General features: G+C 30.3%; 3 protein-coding genes across 3 annotated transcripts; 2 read left to right on the plus strand and 1 right to left on the minus strand.

Moving 5' to 3' along the window:
• Positions 1 to 329: 329 nt before the first annotated feature.
• Positions 330 to 4,518, minus strand: LOC100786428 (abscisic acid 8'-hydroxylase CYP707A2). The gene is made up of 7 exons (XM_041011198.1): positions 4,259 to 4,518; positions 3,807 to 4,122; positions 3,027 to 3,413; positions 1,013 to 1,187; positions 796 to 902; positions 548 to 666; positions 330 to 423 (listed from the first exon to the last, which is right to left on the minus strand). Exons 1-7 carry the CDS (start codon positions 4,459 to 4,461, stop codon positions 330 to 332), a joined length of 1,401 nt encoding a protein of 466 aa, XP_040867132.1. The 5' UTR covers positions 4,462 to 4,518.
• A 9,593-nt stretch (positions 4,519 to 14,111) lies between these two features.
• LOC100783085 (geraniol 8-hydroxylase) lies at positions 14,112 to 18,538 on the plus strand. Its single transcript, XM_003550837.5, has 3 exons — positions 14,112 to 14,951; positions 15,048 to 15,419; positions 17,729 to 18,538. Exons 1-3 carry the CDS (start codon positions 14,391 to 14,393, stop codon positions 18,347 to 18,349), a joined length of 1,554 nt encoding a protein of 517 aa, XP_003550885.1. The 5' UTR covers positions 14,112 to 14,390; the 3' UTR covers positions 18,350 to 18,538.
• A 1,708-nt stretch (positions 18,539 to 20,246) lies between these two features.
• LOC100787507 (flavonoid 3'-monooxygenase CYP75B137) lies at positions 20,247 to 25,100 on the plus strand. Its single transcript, XM_003549831.5, has 3 exons — positions 20,247 to 21,052; positions 21,163 to 21,543; positions 24,337 to 25,100. Exons 1-3 carry the CDS (start codon positions 20,519 to 20,521, stop codon positions 24,955 to 24,957), a joined length of 1,536 nt encoding a protein of 511 aa, XP_003549879.1. The 5' UTR covers positions 20,247 to 20,518; the 3' UTR covers positions 24,958 to 25,100.
• The last annotated feature ends 852 nt before the right edge of the window (positions 25,101 to 25,952 follow it).

Below are 25,952 nucleotides of genomic sequence, written 5' to 3' on the forward strand. Positions count from 1 at the left end.
ATTAATTTTAATTTTATTTTAATTTACTTTTTTAATCTTGATTTGAAGTTCCAATGAAAAATACTTTAAAAAAAAATATTTATTAAATATAATTAATAAAATTAAAAGATATTAACTAATTTTCTTAATCAATACAAAATTTAGTTGATTAATTTTATTTATATTTAAGTATAGAGAGAGTAACCAATAACAAGGAAAAATTTTAACCCTTTAACTTTTTATTAATGTATCCAACGACGAAAAGTTTCATCCATGTACAACATAAATCGATACTTCATCGTAAACTTATTCCATGGTTGGTGTGCCTCCACTTTTTATTTGAATGACATTTATTTCTTGGGATATAATTTGATGGGCAATCCATTTTCTGGAAGGGCAAAAGGGCCATATTGAATCCTATTTTTTTCACCTATTATAGACCACCTACATAAAAATAATAACAGATTACAAATAGAATAATTCATCATTCATATTTTGGAATATGCCTCCCATTAGTGCATACGACTAAAAAATGAGACTATTTTAGGTAATAATCTAATTTGTTGACCTGTAGTTTCTGGTCAGATGATGTAGAAGCACCAAAATCTCCAACTGGGCTAATTCATTGCCAGGACATGCATGGGCCCCATCGCCAAATGGCATAAAGGTATTGGGTTTTGGAGCAACCTAGCAAAATAATTTAATAAAATTTGTTAAAGTTTGGGCTTAGAATCATGTAGGTATGATATGGATAGAAAAGTAAATTAAAAAAAAAATACGAAAGTAGGAAATGCATATGTTATGCACAGTAATTGCCTCAAATCTTGAAGGATCAAACTTCTCTGGCTCTTTAAAATTGTCAGGACTATGGTGGATGATTCTAAAAAGCGGTAATACTTTCCACCCTTTTGGTATGAGATGCCCTGCGGAAAAGTAGACCCCAACACAAAATCAAAAACCAGAAAAAAAGGAGAGGAATTCTTTGGCATATTAATAATAAAAAGGGGTATATTATCATATCTTGGTTATTGACCTTGAAATTCAACATCCTCTATAGCTTCTCTGAAAGTAAAAGACAAAATTGATGCTATTCTTAGAGTCTCTTGTATGACCCTGGTTGTTATAAGCATGTTTTTTGTGTCTGACCAATTTAGATCCATTTTTTCTCCACTTTCTTCCTTGGCCCTTAGTATGGACTCCTGCTCTTCCTACAAAGTCACAACCAACAAATTTGTAAGGTACCAAACCAAGTAACACATTATTAGAAAAATGCAATTTAGCGACCGAAATTAGTGACCGCAAAACTTTGATCTCTATTAGCGATCGAAGTAGCGACCACACACAGTTCATGGTGCAACTTGCAACTGAATTTGCCGTCGAATTTTATCATGATAGCTAACTTGGGTCAGCGACTGAATTAGCGACCGAAATGAAGGGTCGTTGAATACTTCAGTAGCTATTTCGATTGTTGTATATGCATAAAAATAAAAGTATTTTAGTCACCGAAGTAGCGACCCATATGTAGTTGAAGTAGCAACCGAAGATGATTCGGTCGCTATATCTATATTATAGCGACCAAAAAGTATTCGGCCTCTACGTATTTCTATTTTGAGATTAGCAACCGAATTAGCGACTGAATGCTCATTTTTCTAAATAAGTGAAGAAACTAAATTTTTTTTTATTATAAATCATAATAAATATATAATATACTTAAATATATTTTATACTAGAAAATTATTGAAATTAGTATATTAGTAATATTTTTCAATTAAGAAAATAATATTTACATTAATTGATTAAGATAAATAAGTCATACTTATCATTAGTCTTTTAATTTGTGTTTTTTACAAAATAAATATTTAAAAATGATAAGAAATAAATACCCTTTATATTATGAAAATATATGATAATTGAAATTTGTAAAATTAAGTATTTCAAAATATAATGTATAAGTGTAACATCAATGATTCATTAAGTTTTAATATGACATGAAATTTATGCATTGATGAAGACCCAATTTGACTTTAGTACAATATGTGCATTGAGCAAGACCCAATAAGATGCAATGCGTAATATATGCATTTACTAAAATTCCAAATTTACTTTAATTTAAGGCTTAATTGCAAAATTTGTCCCCTTATTTTGCCTATTTCACCAAATTGGTCCTCTTATTTTTTTTAATTCACTATTTGAGTGACTGATTTTAACTAGGGGTGGGTAAATAGGTTCGGGTCCATGGATCGGATAGCAGGGCCTGTGATTCGCATAGGCCACAGACCATTTTTTTTTATAAAATTCATGGCTATGCAAGATTTTGGGTTCGTCCGACATAATCCGCAAGTTGTGCGGGTTTGGACGACGGGGTTCGTAGGTTGACCCGCAACCACTAACCAAGGCCAACCCAAACCCAATTAATCCTAAAAGCCTAATCCAAAATTTCTTTTTATTTATGTTGAAAATTTATTTGGTTGTGTTAAAATTTTTGTAATTGAGTATTTGTTAGAGATTTATTAATACTTTTTTTTAAAATATATAATTGAGTGTAATTGACTTTCTTTAAGAGAAAAAATTATATTTATTTTCAAATTTAAGTGTTTCTTTAAAAATTAGGCCCGTAGGACGGAGGTTAACCAATGTATTAAGTTCATATAAGAGTGCGAGAAAGACTGATCCGCCCGCTACTACTATGGACTTACGCAGGACAAGTCGACCCGCTTACTCACTTCTAATTTTAATCGTTGATGGTTAAATTTCAAACATTGATTATAATAAAAAAATTGATAAAAGGTTTAAAACTAAACTCTAAATTAAAAGTCTAGTCACAACAAAAAGATTTTTTCTCTGTCATTAAGTGACAATTTAACAATTTTATTATTTCAAGAAAAAATTATTTATGAAAAATTATAAGGATTCACTTATTTTTCTCATCTCCCTTTTATCTAATTTTCTCCTCTTTTCTTTGTTTTTTACCATGTCATTTGTTATGCACTGAATTGAAAAATTAATTGATGATTATATAGGACAAAAATTAGGAGGCATAGTCTTACCGTTACTGCTTCTAGGACACATGGATTTTCATCAAGGTACTTAAGAATCCACGTAAGTATACTGGCAGTGGTGTCACGAGCAGCAAAAATGACACCGACGATGTTATCTATTATTTGCTCATCAGTGAGTCCTGATTTTTCACTCATGAACAAGCCCAACAAGTCATTGTGATCTTGCTTCATGTTCCTCCTTGTGGAGATTATTTGAGTGAAGATCTGTGCAAGCTCTTTCCTTGCCTTCATGGCCATGTGGAACAATGTCCCTGGAAGGTTTATGGGCATTGAGTTGTACCCTCTCTCAATAGTGTAGTAGCATCGCTTCAAATCCTCTCCACACAAATTTTCATCTCTTCCAAAAATTGTAAGCAAGGCCACATTCAAGGTATACTGCAAAAGATAACAAGAGAAGAAAAAGTGAAAAACCCATTATTTATTTGGTAAATACACATCAGAAATCAACAAGGGTTGAAGACCATGACGACCGGAGATTTATCTCTGAAGTTTTCATGATGCATATAGTTTTTGTAATAAAGTAGAACAACAACTATAATTGTTTGTTTCTTTATTTTGATTTGCATGAATGTGAAGGAAGTGCATACGTTAAGGGTAGAATATCTCCAAAATTAAACATATCTAAGCAACTTTTGAGTAAAATTGAAGTAGAAAACAATTAGGATTAAAATCTAGAGAAAAACAAGTTTGAATTTCGTAAGTTTTATAATGAAGAACAATATAATCGAAGAGAGAAATAGAGGATTTTGGTCTGGTTTTAGGGCTTACAGTTTTCATTTCAAGGAAAGTGGTGATCAACTTTCCTTCACATGATTTGAGGCAACTTTGGGCAATGGATTCAATGTCAGAGACTAGGTCTTTAATGGTCTCGGGCATGACTGTGCGAAGGACAAGCCTTCTGAGGTTAGCATGGTATGCTCCTTGGTGGAAGAAAATTGCTTGCTTCCCCAACATCCTCTCTTTGCTAGCAGGATATGTTGGTTTGAAGAGTTGATCTTTGTTCAATATAAACTTTGCTGCTTCCGAGTCAGAAATCATCACACAAGGATAACCCAAAATGTGTGACTTGAACATAGAGCCATACCTATTGAAAATATACATAAAATAATCAAAAGAATAATTAACCTTATGTACCGAATAGTGCATATGTTAATGCAAGTGACCATTTTAATGAACAAGTTCGAAAGGTTGATGAGAGTGGCAAAAGAATTGTTATGAACCTCTTGATTTTTGTGGCAAAGAAAATGGTTGGGTCTTGAGAATACATTCGGAAGGTTTCTCCTATGTAAGGCCAGCCCATGGTCCCGGGAGGAAGTGGTGATTGTTTTCCTTTAAAAGATAAGAGGAAGGATTTGGCGAGTGATTTGAACAGAAAAATGGATAGGAAAGAAACAAACAAGCACAACACAGTGCTGAGATCCATGTCTAATGGTTGTAGCTTGTCCAGTTGTAGGTGGATAGAGAAAGAAGAAGAAAGATGAACAGGGTGTGTCTTGTGACAAACAAGTTAAACATTAGAGGTATTTATGTGACAAAAAAGTTCATGCATATTTTAATATGTGATGCTTTTTTAATTTCTGTTACATATTAAACGAAACTAAAGAAAAGTAAACAAAATTAGGAAGGAAATGTTGATTTCGAAACATTTTTTCTTTATTTTTTAAAAACAATAAGGAAAGTTGGTTGAAAATAAATAAATTGATTAATTGCATTATTTGATTTACTTTCCTTTATCCCTACTGGTGATTGATATAAATAATAATAAATAAATATAAAAAACACCAATAAATTATTAAATTAAGTGATATTGAATATGATTCTTCTAAACAAGATGTCAAACTAACAAAACACCTCATCATTAAATACAACCAATAAAAAATTACAATTATCATAAGATAAAAAAAAATATCTATCATTTCTTAGATTTATTTTAATTCCTTCTAATAAATATGTAGTATAACTAACAAGTAGGGATGGAAATGAGCCGAGCAGTTTGTCGAGGGTCTTTGGCTCGACCTATGTAAGGTTTGGCTCGGCTCAACTTGTTTACTATAAAGGTCAAGCTCAAGCTTTTTAAAAAACATTTTTAGATAAAATGGTCAAGCTTAAACTATAAAAAAAGCTTGTTAAGTTTGACAAGCCGACTTGTTTAACTAATAATAATAATAATAATAATAATAACTTTATTTTATTAAATCTTATCTTATCCAGATTTTATTCTATCTAGATTTTATTTTATCCAGATTTTATTCCATCCAGATTTTATTTCTTCCAGATCTTATTTCATCAAATTTTATCTTATCTTGTCCATATTTTATTTTATTTCGTTTATGGACTTGGACTTAAAATAGATTTGTGAGCGCTTTGGGGCTGAGGACCTATATAACAACACCAAGGTTTTAGTTTAGGGAGTTTTTTTTCAGAGAGGAGAATAATTCTAGGATTTTAGAATTCCAGTTTTAATTACTGTTCATGCACACTGTTCACGTATAATAAATTTTGTTTTCTGCAATTTCGTTTCGGCTTCAATCTACAATTTTGTTTCTACTAATTAATGGAAGGCTAAGTCTCCAGCATTGTTTTCTCTTGAGGATCAAGCACAGCTGTCTTTGAGTTTTTGTTATTACTATTGAATAATGATCAGTTTTTCCTCTTCACCAATTACTTTGTATTTGTTGCTATTAATCCATGTATGTTTAGTGTTTAATTAATTGTCTCTGCGCTTAATTTACGTTCATGCTTAATGATCAGTTTCGTTCATGATTAATTGGTGTATGTGTTGTTTAATCACATAATGGCAACCTTATGTTAATTTTCGCTTAGTAATTTAATTTAGGGTTGGATTAAGTGATTGAATTGATTAAGGATAAATTCTCGTAACCTAGGATAAGAGACTTGCTTGTGAATCAAGGGGAAACATGTTTTAATTCTGTTATTTTCTAATTCAAATTTGCTTGTTGTTTAATTTACACCAATTGTTACTGTTTATTACTATCTGTTATGAACGTTTGGTTGACCATTGCTTGTTGGGAGACGACCTAGGATCACTTCCTAGATACTGCATTTTTAATGTTTATTTGATTCGGGTACGGCCTCGATCAATAGTATATAAGATATGACTTGAGTAGACTAAGATGAAATTATTGTAGATATATTTTTTAAAAAATATTTAATATAATTATATATTCAAAAATTGGATTAAAAATGTTAATTTAACTAATAATAATTTTTGTTTGGCTATATTAGTGTAAATCATCTCTAATCCATACATTTTTTAATATTATGTCTTTTTATTTTCTTTTGATATACTTTGTACTTTAACGACTTGAATTCAATATGATTTTGTTTATCAATTATTTTTGGATTTGTACATTACTTATACGAAATTTTATAAGTTTCTTTTTTTAGTTAGTATTTCACTAGGTTTTAAAATAATTAATTAATCAAATACGTCTTTAAGCAAGCTTTTAAATAGGCTCGTGGGCCAAGCCAGACTTTTATGTAAGCCGAACCGAGCCTCAAAAAAAAGCCTATGACAAGTAATGAGTCAAGTTCAAGCCTTACTTATTCAACTCAAGCCGAGCTCGAGCCTAGTAAATCTTGACTTAACTTGACTCATTTCCACCTCTACTAACAAAGATTTGATCTTAAAATGTAAATATTTAGAGACAAATTATTGTGTGAGCACAAATCTAATATTAATTAAATACATATATTAACACTATTTAATAGTACATTGAATGCATAGTTTGTGTGTTAAATGCATACATTTAGATACATGGTTGTGGGTGTAATATTAAGTGTAAAATATTAATTATATGTTATATTTAATAATTATAATAAATAGTATTATTTAATGATTGAATATATGGGTGTGTGTGATTTTGTAATTACATTTTATTCAATAATAGATCTATATTTTCTATGTTTCATTATAATTGTTGTTCTAAGTTAGTTTACAGATATCAAGAAAAAATAATAAATGAATGAAAGATAATAATAATTTTATAAAATTATCTTTATAATCATTAATTCGTTTTTAATTTTTGTAGTCCATATCATTAATATTACAATGAATATAAGTATAAAAAGATAATTAATGTTACATTAAAAATTAAAATGATAATTACTTTGAAATAATTTTCTAACATGATAATTTTTAAATATATTTCTATCACATAATATTTTTTAAATTGATTCATTGATAGTATTATAAATTAAATCAGTCTTTTTAGCAATTGTAGAGGCCACTAGAATCATTCAAAGGTTCTCTTAACAAAATCATTCAGGAGACAAAATTATTTATGAATTAGGTAGAGTCAATTTGAATTATAAAACTCTTTTTTTAACATTTAATATAATTGCATGCCAAAGACACAACAATTTTATTTTTACTTTTAAAATTTATAAAAGTATTTTTAATCTACTTAGAAACTATATTAAATATTTTTTGAATGTTTTTTTATTTATCTGATCGAAATATTTATACTAAAAAGTAATTTAAAGGTAATTATATTTATTACAAAATAATATTTGATTTTAGGTTTAATAAATTCATATACAAAAATTAGTTTATTAATATTTATATAAAAATATAAATTTTATATAAATATATAATATGATATATTGAAAATTATTTATTAAATATATTTCTATCACATAATATTTTTAACTTAATTATTTAATAACATTAAAAAATAAATTATCTTTAATTTTATCTATGACATAGATCATAAATTTTATTCATGGAAAATAATTTCATTTGAGTTAATTAGATATAAGCAACAAAACTCTTTTTACGAGTTTATAACTATATATTTAAATCTACTTAGTTAATTTATTTATTACAAAAGAGTATTTTGATTTTTTAATCTATGATTAATAAAATCATCAATGAAATTTATGTTGATTAATGTTTATATAATTATTTGTATATTTGTTACATAAATATACAACAAATTAATTTGTTAAATATATTTTAGTTACAAAATAACTTTAAATTATTCCATTAATAATATTATAAATTAAATTAATTTTAATTTTTTAGTTTTATAGAAACCACTAGAATCATTCATAATTTTTCTCTTAAAAAAAATCTTTCATGAGAAACAATTATGTTTAAGTTAAGTAAAACCAATTTGGTTACAAAATTCTTGTTTTTAGTATTTAATATGATTGCATATCAAAGAGTTAACAATACTTTTTTTACTTTTTAATTTTTTTAAGAGCTATATAATATGTAAAAAAATTGTTTAAATTCATAAAATTAACATTTTATTTAGTAGAAACATGCTGTAAAAAAATAGACAATTTTATTTTAGAATACAGTAATAAGTATACATTAAATCATTTTATTTATTAATTATTTCTAATCATAAATTTTCCTCTAATTATTTATGACACGTTTTTCCTCCTGTTTTTCATAATATAGTATAATGAATTAGATGATTAAAAAGTTAAAACTTTCTAAGAGCTATATAATATGTAAAAATATTGTTTAAATTCATAAACTAATATTTAATTTAGTAGAAACATGCTGTAAAAAAAAGGTAGACAAATTTATTTTAAAATAATAATTGAGAATAGAAATTAATAATTTATATATATATATATATATATATATATATATATATATATATATATATATATATATATATATATAGCCGTGTATGTGTAGAATCCATTTTTAAAATTAACTTTATTCAAATCTAAGATAATAAATTATAATCAAACATTGTTGTTAAATTAAAATTTTGATCTAACCAACTCAAAAACATTCAAGTTTATTTAACAAATATTGAATCAAATTAATGTCTGTTTGTCAAAGTAAAATCTCGATCTAACGATTCACAGCTACGCAAGTCTATTTTACACACACACACACACACATATATGTTAATTTCGAAAGTAATAATTATTTTCAAAATACTTTTTAATGATAAATTAATACTACATTATATCTTATTTTATTAGTTTTTTATATTTTTATTTAATAAATATATAAAATATAATTATAGTAAATCGTTGCTAAATATTTGAATAAATTATAAATAGACATATATTAACTTTAATACATTAAATGTTTATTTAAATATTAATTTATAAAATTAAATAATTATTTTAATTTTTTTTTTATTTAATAATATAAAAAATTTAATAATTAAAAATAAAAAAAAAAATAAAAAAATAATAATCTTCCATTAACATTAGATAACATCAAATCATGAATTTCAATCCAACAGTTATTGAAGTGGATTATCTCGTATGAGATCAACAATTATTATAAGGTTAAAGTTTTGATATGATTCTACAAATTTTAAGATAAACAAAATGAAAAAATTAAAGAAGTTAAACTTCTAAAATATTATATAAAAAGGGAGAAATTTTTGTGTGGCCACAAACCTAACATCTCACCCTTAGACACACAAGTAATGAGAAAGTAAGTAAGTCAACTATCAAGACTCGGATTTTTGTTGTTGTGGTAATGCCCTTCTAGAATTACGTTTAACGTTTCTTCGTTTATGATTATGACTTCCTCGATTAGTGTCTTAGGTCGCTAGTCGGGCTTCAGGACATTACTACCATGGCTACTATCAACCCAAGCCCAAAGAAGAAAAAGAACGGACTAAAGCGAGGAGTTCATTGGCCATACATAGTGAAGGGGGATGGGGGTCAACCTCTTTCATGACCCATGGCCCTGGTGTGTTACTTGGTTAGCATTTCTAGAACAAATTAGGGTTGGTTGTTCGATAGGGAAACAGGGGAGTTGGCTGGCTGTAGTTGAGACACGTTTTTTGGATATGAATTTTTTCAAGACGGTTAACCACTTTTTAACCGTGAGAGGGAGGTCATTCAGAATCCGCTACTAAATTTTTTATTTGGTTCATGTAGTTTCACAATATTTTTAGTTCCTATAGTTTGATTTTTTTAGTTCCTATCGTTTACATTTTAATTCTCTTTTAGTCATTTAGTTTGAAAGTGATTTTTTTAATTCTTATCATTTGCATTTTAGTTCCCTTTTAGTCTCTACAGTTTGAAAGTTGTATTTTTAGTCCATATATTTTATATTTTAATCCTCTTTTAGTTCTTACCATCAAAATATAAGTAATATTATTAATTACAATTAACTGCAAAAATATTAACAAGTAATTAGTAAGTAATTTATCGTAATATAATTTGTAATAAAAAAATAGTTGATAATTTATAATTAATTTGTAGTTAATTATTTTTATATATTTTTTAATATGGACTAAAAGATAATTATATGGACTAAAAATATCACTTTCAAACTATAATGACTAAAAAAATTAAAATACAAACTATAAGAACTAAAAAGAATACTTTTAAACTATAAAACTAAAAAAATCACTTTTAAGAACTAAAAAGATAAGAAATCAAACAATAATTTAACCTAATGAAAAATTCACACCTAATTAACAAAGTACCAGCATGTAAAATAAGAAAATAATCCAACATAATATTTCAGAATGATAACAAAAAAATTCAACATAAAAAAAAAAAAAAACAGCCAAACCTGCGTTGTCTTTGTGTTTTGCGTAAAAGTCTTCTTCCTCTCATCTTTGTGGTTGCCGACTGCCGTCAACACCTTTGTTACGTTTGCCTCCATTGTTATTGATCATGAACCAGAACACCATTTATCTAATTAATAAACCCCGCACTTAATTTGGGAATTCTTTTTATTCTGCCTCCACTATCAATTGTGTTCAAATATTGTATTCCTTATTTCAATTTTATAATTCCTTTTTTTCCAATCTCTTTCCCTAAATTCAATGGATTAATGATTCGGTGATTGTTGGTAAAAAGAAAATTATTGCAAAAGAGGCCTGAAACTAAAGGCATGTGATGCCCAAGAATTATTTTGACAAAGTACTAGAATTGTGCATTTGCACATATGCTTTGCTCATAGTAGTGAATCGCCAGACTGAATGTATTATATTGGTTCACTTTAGTGATTGATTTGGCTTACATACATTTGGCCATTTAAATGGAGGCAAGCGTGGTGACTATATTGATTGGCTGCGAGAAGCCACATGTATTAGAGGAAGAAGGTGTTTAGGTATAACTCAGGGAACGTGGGCTTTTTTTTTATAAAAAAAAACGTTAATTATTTTCCTTATTTTACATGCTGGTATTTTTTTTACTTTATTTAATTAGGTGTAAATTTCTCATTAGTTGTGTCTAAAAGTGAGGTGTTAGATTTGTGTCCACACAAAAATTTCTCATAAAAAAGTGTTTTAAAATATATAAATACATTTACTCTTTTCAAAATTATTTAATTTTTCATATTTTTTATGTTTTGAAAAACAAACAGATTTAAAAAACAATTATTGGCATATAAGACTTATGTTATTACTCTATATATTATATTTTAAAATAATATAATAAAAATAATTTTAAATTATGTATAAAGATCAATAAACCGGTGCAAATATATGGTTAACTAATTAGATGTGGAATTAAAATAGAATAATAATTATTTATATATTTCATAATAAATTTATGAAATGATATGTTGTGAGATTAAAAAACTAATTACTTCTTTTAATAGTGTGACAACAATGCAATCACCTCAACATAATATAAACACCTTATGAATAACAAAATCATCAAATAAATAAGCATATTACATTTATATAAACACTTAAAGTCATTTGAATCATAAAAAAAACGAAGAATTTCAAAAGAATTTTCAAAATAATTAGATTCTAGTCCAACCGACCAAAATTGCAGCCCAAGCATAACGTTTAGCCCATCAAGCACAAATCATAGCCCTACGAGAACATTATAGATGCAAACATTTTAAAATACACGAATTATAATCTAGCGAGCCAAAATCGTGGCCCAGCCAAGATGGAACTTTTTCAAAAGCCAACTCTATCCCAACAAACCAACAAACTTGCGGTCCAGCCAGAATGCTATAAAGACAACATTTTCAAAAACTAAATTCTAGCCCATCAAGCCGAAAGTTGCACCCAACTAGAATTGTGCATAACAGATTTTGAATTGGTTCGTCATGTTCTCCCAAGCTTCCATTTTTTTAAGATTTTCAAAAACTCATTCATCTCACATCAAATTCAAATAGTTTTCCATCAAATCCAATATATAACCACATCAAAACATCATCATTCCAAGTACAAATCATACAATCAAAGTATTAATCAAACCAAATTAAAGTTTTCCTTACCTCTATAGTAGCAAAAGGAGAACTTTGTGAAGAAAGGATAAATGAACGAACTTTTGGGTCCAAGGAGGAATTTTCCTCCACTTTAGCAACAAGCCCATCACAACATCACCAAAACCCAAAAATAACTATAAAATGAAACAAAAATCCAAAAATAGATTTTTCATGAGTTCTTAGGGGTGTTTTATAAGGAAAATGAAAAGAGTCAAAGAGAGGAAGAAAAAGTGTTTACCACTCCATGGCTCAGTCAAACAACATCAAAGGGAGAGAAAAATGATATCCTTCAATGACCAATGCCAAACCTCAAACTTTTAGATTTGGTTTTCTCTTGAAAAGAAAAAGAGAAGAGAAAGACATCCTCTTGCAAATGCAAAGCTTAATTATGAGGGATAGAGAATGGTTTATGACTCTTACAATCCTCTTTTTTACATACATGTTTTCTCCGAGCACATCCACCCCTACCATTCATCAAGGCCTATATGCTCATGCACAAACTCACTAAAACTCACTAATGCATGCAAACATAAGCACAACATCATTACATAAATAATTAATTTATTTCAAACACTTAATTTAAATTTAATTATACTTGCTAATTAATTAAAAACACTCAATCATATATTATTAAAAAAAATAGTTACATTAAATACTTAGAGGAAAAATTTTGTCATCCATAATAATCCTATTCAATTTAAAACAAAAAATGTTACACCAGCCGTTAATATTTTAAAACTCTCTCATCTTTCATGACTCACCCTAAAATATATTTTTAACAATTTATATTAAACATTTATCTAAAATGAATTTGAAAAGTCAACAATTTTTATAAAGGAAAATCAACACTTATAATAAATGTTTTTTTCGTCTCAAAATAAGTATCACATTTGAAAAAAAAATTATCCTAAAATAAGTGTCTCATTTGATTTTTTTTAATGTAATATTATTTTTTTTTACTACTCCCTCCATCACAAAATAATTGTTATCTTAGGTTATTTTACACAAATAAAAAAGTAAAAAATAAATGAAATAGAGTAATGATTGTATAAAATTAACCTTATATCATTATTAATTTATTTATAGATTTAGTTGTTAGCCATTAATATTATAAGGGATATAAGCCAAAAAGGCAACTAAACTAAAATAAAATTATTTTAATTTGGAATAATTTTTTTCTTCTCATACGACAATTATATCGAGACGAAAAGAGTAATACACTTAATAAATGTTACTTTAATTTTTTAATATAATATTAATACTCTCTCTAACCATAAATATAAGACTTTTTTTAATTAATTTGTAATCTTTAAGAAAGTTAATTAGTAACATTAAACTTGTTAAAAATTTAATTATTTTTTCAAAATTATCCTTAAGCTTATTAGAAATCATAATCTCTCTCTTTTCACTTAATTGTTTTTACACATAATTAAATAATTTGTGTTAGTCTTCTTGTCCAATCCTTATAAGAGAAATAATGTATTTATCTTTTAGATATATAACATTTATGGTAAAATAATAAAAGATATTTGAGTAAAAAAGTAATTAATACAAAACACAATTAGAAAATAGTCTTATAAAAAGAAAAAAAAAACTGAAAAAAAGAGTTTTTAGGGACTGCAAAAATTATTAAGGTTAATTTTATAACATTATTATTTTTTTAATCTACTTTTTATTTGTTTAATCTAAATAAAATATTATAACACGAGACTTATTTTAGGTGGTAGGGAGTAATGTTTAAGATTTGTATGAGATTGTAAAAAATCTTCTACACAGAAACACAACCTTCCAGATAATATGACACCCACCCACAATCTTCAACTAATATCACCCACACATATTTATTGCACACTTCCCATTAGACAAGGCTCCCTTTGTTTCTATATATACTTATGTTAATTGTGATTGGTCCCGAGTCTGGCTGCCTCACAAAATAGTAGTATTACAGTACATCGTTAATTTCTCCCAGATTCGCTTTGTCGTGTCTCGAGCATCCTTGATGTCCAGGGAAATCCATATTTGTCCTTTTTTCTGCGTACTTTCATCGAATTATTGCTTGTTAGCTCTATACCAACTTCTTATATATCCCATCCTCCACATCTACGCCTGAATCATCGTCCAACTATTAGTTCCTCTCTCTGCGTTCATATCGCAACATGCTTCCCTTTTCAACTCTCTTTCAAACCCCGTTAACCACCGAGTATTGGTACAACCACCCCACAACAACACTTCTAGCGTTCTTGCTCATCTCCCTTGTTACTTGCTATGCATGGCTCAAGCCCAAGGCCCAAAGGCTTCCACCGGGCCCATCGGGCCTCCCTTTCTTCGGGAACCTCCTATCCTTGGACCCAGACCTCCACACTTACTTCGCCGTCCTGGCCCAGATCCACGGTCCAATCTTCAAGCTCCAGCTCGGGAGCAAACTCTGCATCGTGCTGACTTCGCCGCCCATGGCTCGCGCGGTGCTCAAAGAGAACGACACCGTTTTCGCAAACCGTGACGTCCCTGCCGCGGGCCGGGCCGCGAGCTACGGCGGATCCGACATAGTGTGGACCCCATACGGGCCCGAGTGGCGGATGCTGCGGAAGGTGTGCGTGGCTAAGATGCTGAGCCACGCCACGCTGGATACGGTGTACGATCTGCGCCGCGAGGAGGTGCGCAAAACGGTGTCGTATTTGCACGACCGAGTGGGGAGTGCGGTGAATATAGGGGAACAGGTGTTTATTTTCTTATGGACAACGATTAATTGTTAGTTTTTGTTATCCCCAACTTTTTTCGCTTTCTTTCTTAACCACTTAATCAACATGCAACAGGTTTTTCTGACGGTGATAAATGTGATAACGAACATGCTGTGGGGAGGGGTGGTGGAAGGGGCGGAGAGAGAGAGCATGGGGGCGGAGTTCAGGGAGCTTGTGGCGGAGATGACGCAGCTTTTGGGGAAGCCGAACGTGTCGGATTTTTTTCCCGGGTTGGCCCGGTTCGATTTGCAAGGTGTGGAGAAACAGATGAACGCGCTGGTGCCACGGTTCGATGGGATATTTGAACGGATGATTGGTGAAAGAAAGAAGGTGGAATTGGAAGGGGCAGAAAGGATGGACTTTCTGCAGTTTTTGTTGAAGTTGAAGGAGGAAGGCGGTGATGCCAAGACGCCACTCACCATCACCCACGTTAAGGCACTCCTTATGGTACGCTTCCTCTCACAACTCTTGAATTTCACTTTCCAATTTTACTTATGCAGTATGGGTCTATGGGACACCTTGGCCTTACATTTTAGAATTCGTCGGCAGTAGGCAACAAGTTGACTTATTAGGTTCTTGTTTAATTTAAAAGTAGTATCATCGAGTTGCTTTAACAAAGAAAGAAATATTTATATAATATGATAGAGAGACAATCAATTTTTTTTTTTTATAATAACAAACTTAACTCATTTATATATTTATGAAATCTGTCCATTGACCGATGGATGCTGTACAGTAAAATAGATATTTTTCTTAAAAAATTCTTTTTATGAAAACCTTACATTGATTTTCTTAAAGATGCTGTCAGCACGGGCGACACCTAATTTCATTAGTAACAAAGGAATAAATATAACTTGATATGGTATAATGTATGTGTGGACTGTCATAAGAGATGACTGTTCTAGCTAAAAAATGAGCTGCATCATTTCGCCTTGTTGTTTGGCAAACTTTAGAGAAAAGTTGTGAGCAGTTTCTTTCTTACAATCCAAAATAGTATTCTGAAACGTCAGTTTTGGGCTCGACAAGTGTTTGGTTATTCGTCCAACACCCTCAAACGTGCATTTCCATTGGTCAAACTTGAAAAAAAAGGTTGACTAGCATGTTTGGATGTTCAAGTAAACATTATTGTGTTTCACATAATCGATTCTGGGTAGCTTCTACTTCAAGGGAGAATCGACTTTTAACTTTGGGTTTGACTTTTCCTCATTTTGTCCTTCATTTTTCTCATGCTGTGTGTTTGTGAGTTATGTGTGGGTATAATTTTATCCACTGTTATCAATAAAACTGCACTTGACACTCTTGCACACAAAAATTATAAATTATCAATAATACCTCCAAGTTGTAATACCTTTTTGTTTTAGGGGCCGAGTTGTAATACTTTAACAGCTTACAAAAGGCCCTAATGTAACATATCCTATGAAGTTGAGTAGCTTCTCGATCATATACTCACATATTTTGTGCAACGCCTCGGCCTAGTGACAAACATCATTCAGCCATAATTATTGTCAATAAATTTACTTAAAGATAATTACTTAGTCAGAAATACCTAAATAGGATTAAGATAGTATTACCTAACTGGTAATAAGAACATGCAGACCCAATGTCCGATAAGGCCACTATATAAAGGGAGGAGCTCCCTAAGTAAAGAAATTGATTCATTCTTGAATATTCACTGAACATCCCTGGTTTTGTGGTTTGGGGACTCGAAAATTTTTAATTTGTCGTCAGAAGAAAATGGTTTGGGGAAAAAACCGAACTAGTTTGGGGAGAAAATCGTCAAAGAATATGTTTGTTGGTGGAGTGTGTGGAGGGGTGTGCAAAAATTGGCTTGGAGAAAAAACCGAACTAGTTACGAATTGGTTTAAATGGTTTGATTTTTAAAACAAATTGGAGAATTGGTTTTAAGAACTCGTTTGAAATGTTTTAAGAACCAAACCGGTTTAAGTTATTCTTTTTTAAAAAAAATTATGATTTTAGAAAAAATAATTCGGTTATTAAGTGAACCAAACCGATTTAAAAATTAATTCAATTTGGTATAATTTGGAGACGATTCAATTTAGTATAGTTTGGAAACGATTCAATTTAAACTAATTTAGACACGCACTCCTAGTAAGTGTTTAAAATTATGAGTGATTCATGTTTTTAGTATTACCATAATGTAAGACAATCTTACAATATCTTTTTATTTTTTTCTTCTTAATACTATTATAAAAAAGGAATTAAATACATAATATGCATTTCATGTCTTTATTTTAGAGGATATGCATTTCATGTCTTAAAAACACAAGTATATTTAATATTTTCTTTATCTAATAAATAAGAATTATCTATTATTTTCGTTCGTTAATTTATACTACAAATTAATAATACACCATAATTTTGTTGCATTTCTTTTAATTTGAATGGCTGAATAAATATAAAAACTGTATGTGAACTATTAAAATAGAGGAGACTAAAAATATACAGATACTAAAATATTAAAAACAAAAATATAATTAAGCCTTTCTTTTTTCATTCAGTTTTCTATATATTTCTTTTCTTTCATCCACATACTCTTTAGACCTAGTACGCTAGTAGGATGTCCTTCAAAAGCGATTCATCGTGGCCAAAAGGAGAAACTAAATAAAAAATAAAAAGAAAAAACAAGGCAATCCTTCTAGGTCCTATGAAGCTTGCTCGTGAGTTAACCAAACCTTCTAATGATATTGAAGAATTTTATGACTAATATTGTGTTGATTTTCAATTATCATAAACAGGACATGGTTGTCGGTGGAACTGACACATCTTCCAACACAATTGAGTTTGCAATGGCAGAAATGATGCACAATCCAGAGATAATGAAGAGAGTCCAAGAGGAGTTGGAAGTTGTAGTAGGGAAAGATAACACGGTAGAAGAGTCTCACATTCATAAGTTATCCTACTTGCAAGCTGTGATGAAAGAAACTCTAAGATTACACCCTGTGCTTCCACTTCTAGTACCTCATTGTCCTAGCGAAACCACTATTGTGGGAGGTTACACAATCCCAAAGGGGTCTCGGGTGTTTGTGAATGTGTGGGCTATTCATAGAGACCCTTCAATTTGGAAGAAATCACTCGAATTTGATCCTACAAGATTCTTAGATGCAAAATTGGATTTCAGTGGCAATGACTTCAACTATTTCCCCTTTGGATCTGGAAGAAGAATTTGTGCAGGAATAGCAATGGCTGAGAAGACGGTTTTGCATTTTCTTGCCACACTCGTACACTTATTTGATTGGACAGTACCCCAAGGAGAAAAGTTAGAGGTATCAGAGAAATTTGGAATTGTTCTCAAAAAGAAAATACCTTTGGTTGCTATCCCCACCCCACGGTTATCCAACCCAGATCTTTATCAATAGAGTTTACTATAATATACTTGTATCCATTATTCAACGCTCAACACTATATTAATTATTTTGTAAAAAAAAAAAACTACATTAATTATGTGTACCAGTACCAGCATAAGGTGTTAGATATAAGTCGTTGTCATTGTACATCAAAAAATATGGATTTGTTATAAAAAAAATTATCCTGGGTTGGATCATTCATTATGGGTAGCATGTTGAGTGGTTTTTGCCGGGGAGTACTAGTTGTAAATTTAGTATTCCATTATAATTTTATAAAGAATAAAATTTTCATTAAAAAAAGGGCATAATCAGTCTCAACTCTGGATCGTGATCTCTCTCATCATAATGGCTATAGAAAGAACTCTAATAAGTATTGTTTGTTATAATGGACCTATTTAAACTTAAAAAAAGTAATTTTAAAATAAATCTTTTTTTAATAAGCTTAAAATAAGTAGAAAAATATTTTTTTAAAAACACACACATTAGAAAAATATTTTAGAAGTTATTTTTCAATGAGTGTTTTTAGGTCTCTTTCAATACATCATTTCATCTTTATTTCTAAATTAAATTTCAATATTTTATTAAAAATATTATCAATGGTTAAAAATAATCTAATCACACTAATTTTTTTTTATCACAAATCTAAAATATAATAAAATATAATTTATATGTTTAAATTTTTTATTTATTACAAAGTATAGTTATAGTATAATTTATATCCAAAAGTATTTACTTATTCTGAATATTAGTTATATAAAATTAACATGCTAAAATACTAATTTTTAACATAAAATATTTTTAAAAAACAATTTTAATAAAAAAAAACTATCATACTATAAGAGAAGCTTTAATTTTGTATACATGTTCCTAAGAAATTAATCATATTTCATCACTAATGTGTTTAATATTTACATTTTATAAAAGGTAAACTTAATTCCTTGGGGATTGCATACCTTGATTTAGTTTTGTGTGAAAAAAGTCTTTGTCAATGCTTAAAAACACCTGTGCATAAAGCATTTTCAGCTAAGTGGGGGAGATATATAAGCAATTAATTTTTATTTTGATTGAGAGGGCAAGCTCTAAAAAAACATTCTTAGTAGTTTACTGGAAAAGGAAAGTATGAATGAGTTCTTTAATGTCTTTAAGCATCTTGAAGATCTTGATATAAACAATTTGATTTATGTTATCTTAATCTTAAATAACTCAATTAATTTTCTTTTTAATGTAAATTTTTATTAATAAGTTGTTTAGCTCATATATTCTATTTTTCTCCTATATTTAATACCAAGTTAAACTACTTTAATTTATACTTATGGTAAGCCTTTTTTTTTTCTAAGAAAAGGCAATTGAAAACATAAAAAGGTATAATTAGTGCTTCTTATAGAAATTAGGACTCAAAGAAACAAGGTAATATCTAGCACCACTTAGAAGGACCTATATATGACAGTTGCTTTCAAGAAGAATATTGGGTTTTTTGTTTGTAAGAATAAATGGCTTAAGAAAGTTGATTATGTAGACTCAATGCATGGCTAGAAACAATTATAATTAAATTTGAATGTAATTTCTTTAAGCAAAAGTTTGAAGTTAATAAATTAGTTCTTTTTTTGTGTCTTATTTAGTTAATGTATTTATTGACTCTTTATTGGCATGAATGTAGTTATACAACCTATATTGGTTTAAAACTTTTCTACTTTTTTTTTATCATTAAACTTTTCTACTTTTAATTCTATAAAAGTTTTTTTCTGAGATTGTAAATGCAGATAGAAAATATGCTATTAATATTAAATTTTTAATGTATTTTTTAAATATTAAAAATATTATTAAAAATTATTCGACAATTTTGAAAGAAAGGAAAAATCCATATAATTTTGTGATTTTAAATAAATATTAGCCGATAAGAAAATAGTGTGTGGTCATGGCATGGGTGGCATTTGGGATCTAGCACAACTTCCATTGCCAGTCTCCAATAATTCCTTTGTCGTGTTCCCTGTTGAATCCTCATGTGCCATCCATGCAAAGCAAACTCATATATGTTGTTTTTGCAGATTTTGTTGCACTGCTAATTCTATATATTGCCTCTTTAACTAGTAGGGTACCTGTACCTCATCCACCCATCTTCAACTTGTGATAAATTTCTCCTACCTCCATTCTGATATCTCAACTCAATAATAATAGCACACCATGGTTGCTTCCCTCTCAACCCTGGTTCTTCTATTGTGTGTTATTTCCACGGTAGCTTGGTACTCATGCCTCTACTTCCTCAAACTCAACAACAACACTCAGAAGAAGACCCTTCCACCGGGCCCACCGGGCCTCCCTATCTTCGGGAACCTTCTATCTCTTGACCCGGACCTCCACACTTACTTCGCCGGACTGGCCCAGATCCACGGCCCAATTCTCAAGCTCCGACTCGGGAGCAAGCTCAGCATCGTCATAACCTCACCGGCCATGGCTCGCGAGGTGCTCAAAGAGAATGACACCGTTTTCGCCAACCGCGACGTCCCCGCCGCCGGAAGGTCAGCAACCTACGGCGGCTCCGACATAGCGTGGACTCCGTACGGACCGGAGTGGCGGATGCTGCGGAAGGTGTGCGTGCTCAAGATGCTGAGCAACGCCACGCTGGACTCCGTGTACGACCTGCGCCGCAACGAGATGCGCAAAACCGTGTCTTATTTGTACGGTCGAGTGGGGAGCGCGGTGAATATAGGAGAACAGGTGTTATTTTATTTTATCAATAAATATTAATAATTAATTTATTAGATTTTGTTATACATTGGTAATTTTTTTTCTTAATCACCTAATCAGTCTTGTATCTCCTCCAACAGGTGTTTCTGACGGTGATGAATGTGATAACGAATATGATGTGGGGAGGGGCGGTGGAAGGGGCGGAGAGGGAAAGCATGGGGGCGGAGTTCAGGGAGCTGGTGGCGGAGATAACGCAGCTCTTGGGGAAGCCGAATGTTTCGGATTTTTTTCCCGGGTTGGCCCGGTTCGATTTGCAAGGCGTGGAGAAACAGATGCACGCTTTGGTGGGCCGGTTCGATGGGATGTTTGAACGAATGATTGATCGGCGAACGAAGGTGGAAGGGCAAGACGGGGAAAGCAGAGAAATGAAGGATTTTCTGCAGTTTTTGTTGAAGTTAAAGGACGAAGCCGGTGACTCCAAGACGCCACTTACCATCATCCACGTTAAGGCACTGCTCATGGTACGCTCCCTCTCACAAACTTCGCTCACATGGGTTCGGTCCAAAATAAAAATAAAAAACCGCTTAAAAATCCAAAAATCGAACTAAATAATAATTTTTTTATTTATTTTGATAATTTTATGCTCATATTTTTTTTCTTCTAAAATCCAATCAAACCGTAATACATATATACTACTTTATGATTTGTAAGTGTATAATATTTGAGTTTCACATGATTTAATAGTAGTATGTATATAAAACTTATAAGTGTATATTATATTTTTTTAAACAACTTTTTAAACATATATTTAATTTAAAATTAATAAAAATTTGATAAATTTTTATTATAAAATATTTAGCATATTAACAAGTTTTGTCAATTGTTATTAGTAATTTATTTTAAAAGATGAAAAGAAACTATATAAATTTAACGAAATAATATTTAAATGAAAACTGCAAAAATTAATTTAAATCAAATCATTAAAAAATTGGTCTGATTTTGATTCAAATTTGATAATAAATTAATATTGAACCAATGTAAATCACATAATTTTTATGTTTGATTCAAATGAATTTATGATAAAAAAAAAACAAACCACAAAAATCCTAGCTTTGTTTTCCCATTTGTAATGTGGATCACTTTCTTGTTTTGATTTTTTGGAAGTTTCCAAATAAAAAATAAGCTTAATTGCAAAAATAGTCATCTTATCTATCTCAACTCATTGATTCCCATGTAATTTAATTCACCAGCTGAATCTTTAATTTTTTTTTGTAAAAATACTCCTATTGGACGTTGACTATTAATGGATAACGTTAACTGTTACGTGTGTCATAGTCCCGTCGGATGTTAATTTTTGTATGCCATTTTAACATCCAATAAGATTATGACACGTGACACTCAACGTTACCTATTGAGAGTCAATGTTCAATTTCTGGATTGGGAACTCAAAGAGCCAGATTGAAAAAAAAATGACTAAATTGGTGAATTAAATTGCAAGAGACCGATTTAGTGAGTTAGGATAAATAAGAGAACTATTTTTACAATTAAGCCTAAAATATATTAGTATCCAATATTCTTTTCCAAAAAAGATAATGTGCTTTAATAAACAACAACACTTATATAACTAGGGGTTGATATTGGACTTTATCTAGTTGTCATGGGCCTCTACAAATATGAGAAAAAGATGTCTTTACCTATCTCTCTTCTCTTCACCTTCTTCTCAACCACCCAACCTTGGAATGCATCACTTTCCCATTGGCTTGCCAACATCACTAATCCAAGTCTGACTTATTTTATATTTTTATAGATCAAGTTTGGATTTATTACTTGTTATGAGCTTATTTTTAAGGTTTGTGTTTGGCTTTTATATAATTATGCCGGACTCGTTAGACCAATTAAGAGTTTGTTCATATTAAGAAGTATAAAAAATATTTTTTTCTTTAATAAAGTCAAAGATTTTTGTTAAAAAAAAACAATAAGACAATTTTAAACCACAAGATATGGACAAAATTAAACTTTCCTACAAATACTATATGTGATAGTCTACCAAAGTTTTTTAAGCCCTTATTCTTATTATCCATCTTTGGTTATATGAATTAATTTATTTCAAACATTAGAATGATTCAAATTATCAAACTACTAGAATAATTTTGTAATTTAATTAAAATAATTTTAATAACATTCTTATTAAAATTATTGTTGCTAAATGGGTTAGCCCATCAAGCTTAATAGGATTTTTTTTAAGTCCATGGCCTAGCCTATTTAACTAAAAAGACTTTTTTAAAAATTTGAGCTTAATCTTTTTGCTAAACGAGCCGAGTCAAGCCAGAACTTAAATGAGTTGAGCCATAAGTCCCCCACGGAAGGCTTAGCCCACTTCCACCCCTAGGCAACGCTTCCCCTTCTCAATGAGTTCGATATCATCGCATTGACGATAGTTCTCCTTTTCAAAGAGGTCATGGACATCAACGCATTCCCCCCGCACAGAGGCGTGGTGGTGCAAAGGTGTTGTTGATGCGGGTGTTGTTTGGGTCAAGGTGACGCGGAGGTGCTTAACGAAATTACGGTTCCATTTTAATATTCAATAACACAAAATTGTGTTTCCGTCTCATTCTTTTGGTGCAAAAAAAAATTGCGCAACAAAATCATACTTCCGTTGTATAATTTTTTTTGCACCCCCACTTGGACTACGGAAGTATGATTCCATTGTACATTATGTGGAAGGGTATTATTGGAAATTCAAAAATATTGGTGAGGCGAATAGCAATGAGGTTTGAGCCAATATCAACTAGGGGTGGATATACGGATGGGTCTGACCTGTTTAAGGCCTAACCGCAAAACTCATGTTTTAAACGGGTTAGGTAAACCCTTTTTGCAAAATAAATGGTTTTATTTTCAAGGTTCATATCCGACCAATAAAATATGGTGAAAAAATGTTTTTTAAAAAGTTAAAATATTGGATTTATTTTTTAAGCTAAAATTTATCATACTAAAGTACACCAATTTTAAACATAAATTAACAATAAGAATTTAGTCTGTAAATAAAACTCGTTAAATCCGCGAACTTAACGGGTCGTTCCATAGATTTGCAGCCTATATATATATATATATATATATATATATATATATATATATATATATATATATATATGTGTGTGCTAGTCATTAATTAGACTCGTTACATTTATAAAAAAAATGTTATTTTTGTTTATTATCATTACAAATTACAAGAGAGAAAAAAAAAGTCAATATTTTCTTATATGAAAATAAATTCAAATGTAACACATTAGTTCTCATATTCTTTGCACAAACAGGATATGGTTACGGGTGGAACTGATACATCTTCCAACACAATTGAATTTGCAATGGCAGAAATGATGCACAATCCAGAAATAATGAAGAGAGTCCAAGAGGAGTTGGAAGTCGTAGTAGGAAAAGATAACATGGTAGAAGAGTCCCACATTCATAAGTTGTCCTACTTGCAAGCTGTGATGAAAGAAACTCTAAGGTTACATCCTGTGCTTCCACTTCTAATCCCTCATTGCCCTAGTGAAACCACCAATGTGGGAGGCTACAGAATTCCAAAGGGGTCTCAAGTGTTCCTGAATGTTTGGGCTATTCATAGGGATCCTTCCATTTGGGAGAACCCACTTAAATTCGATCCTACAAGGTTCTTAGATGCAAAATGGGATTTCAGTGGCAATGACTTCAATTATTTTCCCTTTGGATCTGGAAGAAGAATTTGTGCAGGAATAGCAATGGCTGAGAGGACGGTTTTGTATTTTCTTGCCACACTTCTGCACTTATTTGATTGGACAATACCTCAAGGAGAAAAATTAGATGTGTCGGAGAAATTTGGTATTGTTCTCAAAAAGAAAATTCCTCTTGTTGCCATCCCCACCCCACGATTATCCAACCCAGATCTTTATAATTGAATGCAATATTTATGTACTAATGATGGGAATATATCTGTAATCAATACTCAACAGTTCCTAATCCCCAATGCTACATATTTCTACTTCTATGTTATTTCCGTGGTTCAAGTTTAGGCATTGAGCAATAAACAAGGCCTTTATAATTTGTTTCTATCTCATTTAAATTTCTTTACTGGAAAGAATTATTTTCTACTGTACTACTTGACTAGTTTTATTTTTGTTTTTTTGGAACTGCTTGAATAGTAGTAGGGGCTGGAAGTACAGCATTAGTAATGGCTCCGCATATAATGGTATATAATGTTAGCATAATTGGTTATCAACTGTTTCAACTTTCAACTCTCAAATCTCATTATTGTTAATTGTTAGCAGGGGTGAGCATGTGTTAATTAATTTTAACATACGTGTAAATATACACATTTTTGTCAAGAATTGGGATAGATATTTTTGTGAGGATAATAATAAGTGCTTTTTAAGATGCGGTAAAAGTGCTTTTAAGATAGTAGTTAAAGGAATTAAAAATAGAAAGGTTTTGTAAAGACATTTCCTCGTTATTTTTTAAAAAACTTTATTTATTAATTCCGGTAAGACATTGATTGACAAGATTCATTCTTCATTAAACTTAACTAACTATTGAAAGTGTAATTAATAGCATCACCTATCTTTCTTCCATCCGCTTAGATACACCTAAAAGTTAGATGTGTTATTGTGCTTATAGCAACTAAAAAAAATATTATATCCTCACTCATAATGACCAGAATGGCTAAATTTACCAAGGCCAATACAAGTTTACAGTTCCTGCAGCAGGCCAGTCTTGAAATAGGACATATATATAGCTAGTGATGCTAACAAGATCCTCGCGGTCACCATCTGATTCCCTTGCATTTAGGGAATTCATTTCAAACACATTCAAAAGATCCTCTTGGTCACCATCATTCCCTTGCATTTAGGGGATCCACACACAGAGTTAACTGATGTGGAAAAAAAAATTAAGAGCA

Source organism: Glycine max, chromosome 17, assembly GCF_000004515.6.
Source record: "Glycine max cultivar Williams 82 chromosome 17, Glycine_max_v4.0, whole genome shotgun sequence".
In the NCBI taxonomy this organism is placed as follows: Eukaryota; Viridiplantae; Streptophyta; class Magnoliopsida; order Fabales; family Fabaceae; genus Glycine; species Glycine max.

Excerpts from the sequence above, each read along its gene's own strand:
- LOC100786428 (XM_041011198.1), bottom strand. The coding sequence starts at position 4,461 with ATGGATCTCAGCACTGTGTTGTGCTTGTTTGTTTCTTTCCTATCCATT. Across the intron at positions 903-1,012 it reads AGAGGATGTTGAATTTCAAG|GGCATCTCATACCAAAAGGG; the intron begins GTCAATAACCAA and ends ACTTTTCCGCAG. Across the intron at positions 667-795 it reads TTGATCCTTCAAGATTTGAG|GTTGCTCCAAAACCCAATAC; the intron begins GCAATTACTGTG and ends TTATTTTGCTAG.
- LOC100783085 (XM_003550837.5), top strand. The coding sequence starts at position 14,391 with ATGCTTCCCTTTTCAACTCTCTTTCAAACCCCGTTAACCACCGAGTAT. Across the intron at positions 14,952-15,047 it reads CGGTGAATATAGGGGAACAG|GTTTTTCTGACGGTGATAAA; the intron begins GTGTTTATTTTC and ends AACATGCAACAG. Across the intron at positions 15,420-17,728 it reads ACGTTAAGGCACTCCTTATG|GACATGGTTGTCGGTGGAAC; the intron begins GTACGCTTCCTC and ends TATCATAAACAG.
- LOC100787507 (XM_003549831.5), top strand. The coding sequence starts at position 20,519 with ATGGTTGCTTCCCTCTCAACCCTGGTTCTTCTATTGTGTGTTATTTCC. Across the intron at positions 21,053-21,162 it reads CGGTGAATATAGGAGAACAG|GTGTTTCTGACGGTGATGAA; the intron begins GTGTTATTTTAT and ends CTCCTCCAACAG. Across the intron at positions 21,544-24,336 it reads ACGTTAAGGCACTGCTCATG|GATATGGTTACGGGTGGAAC; the intron begins GTACGCTCCCTC and ends TTGCACAAACAG.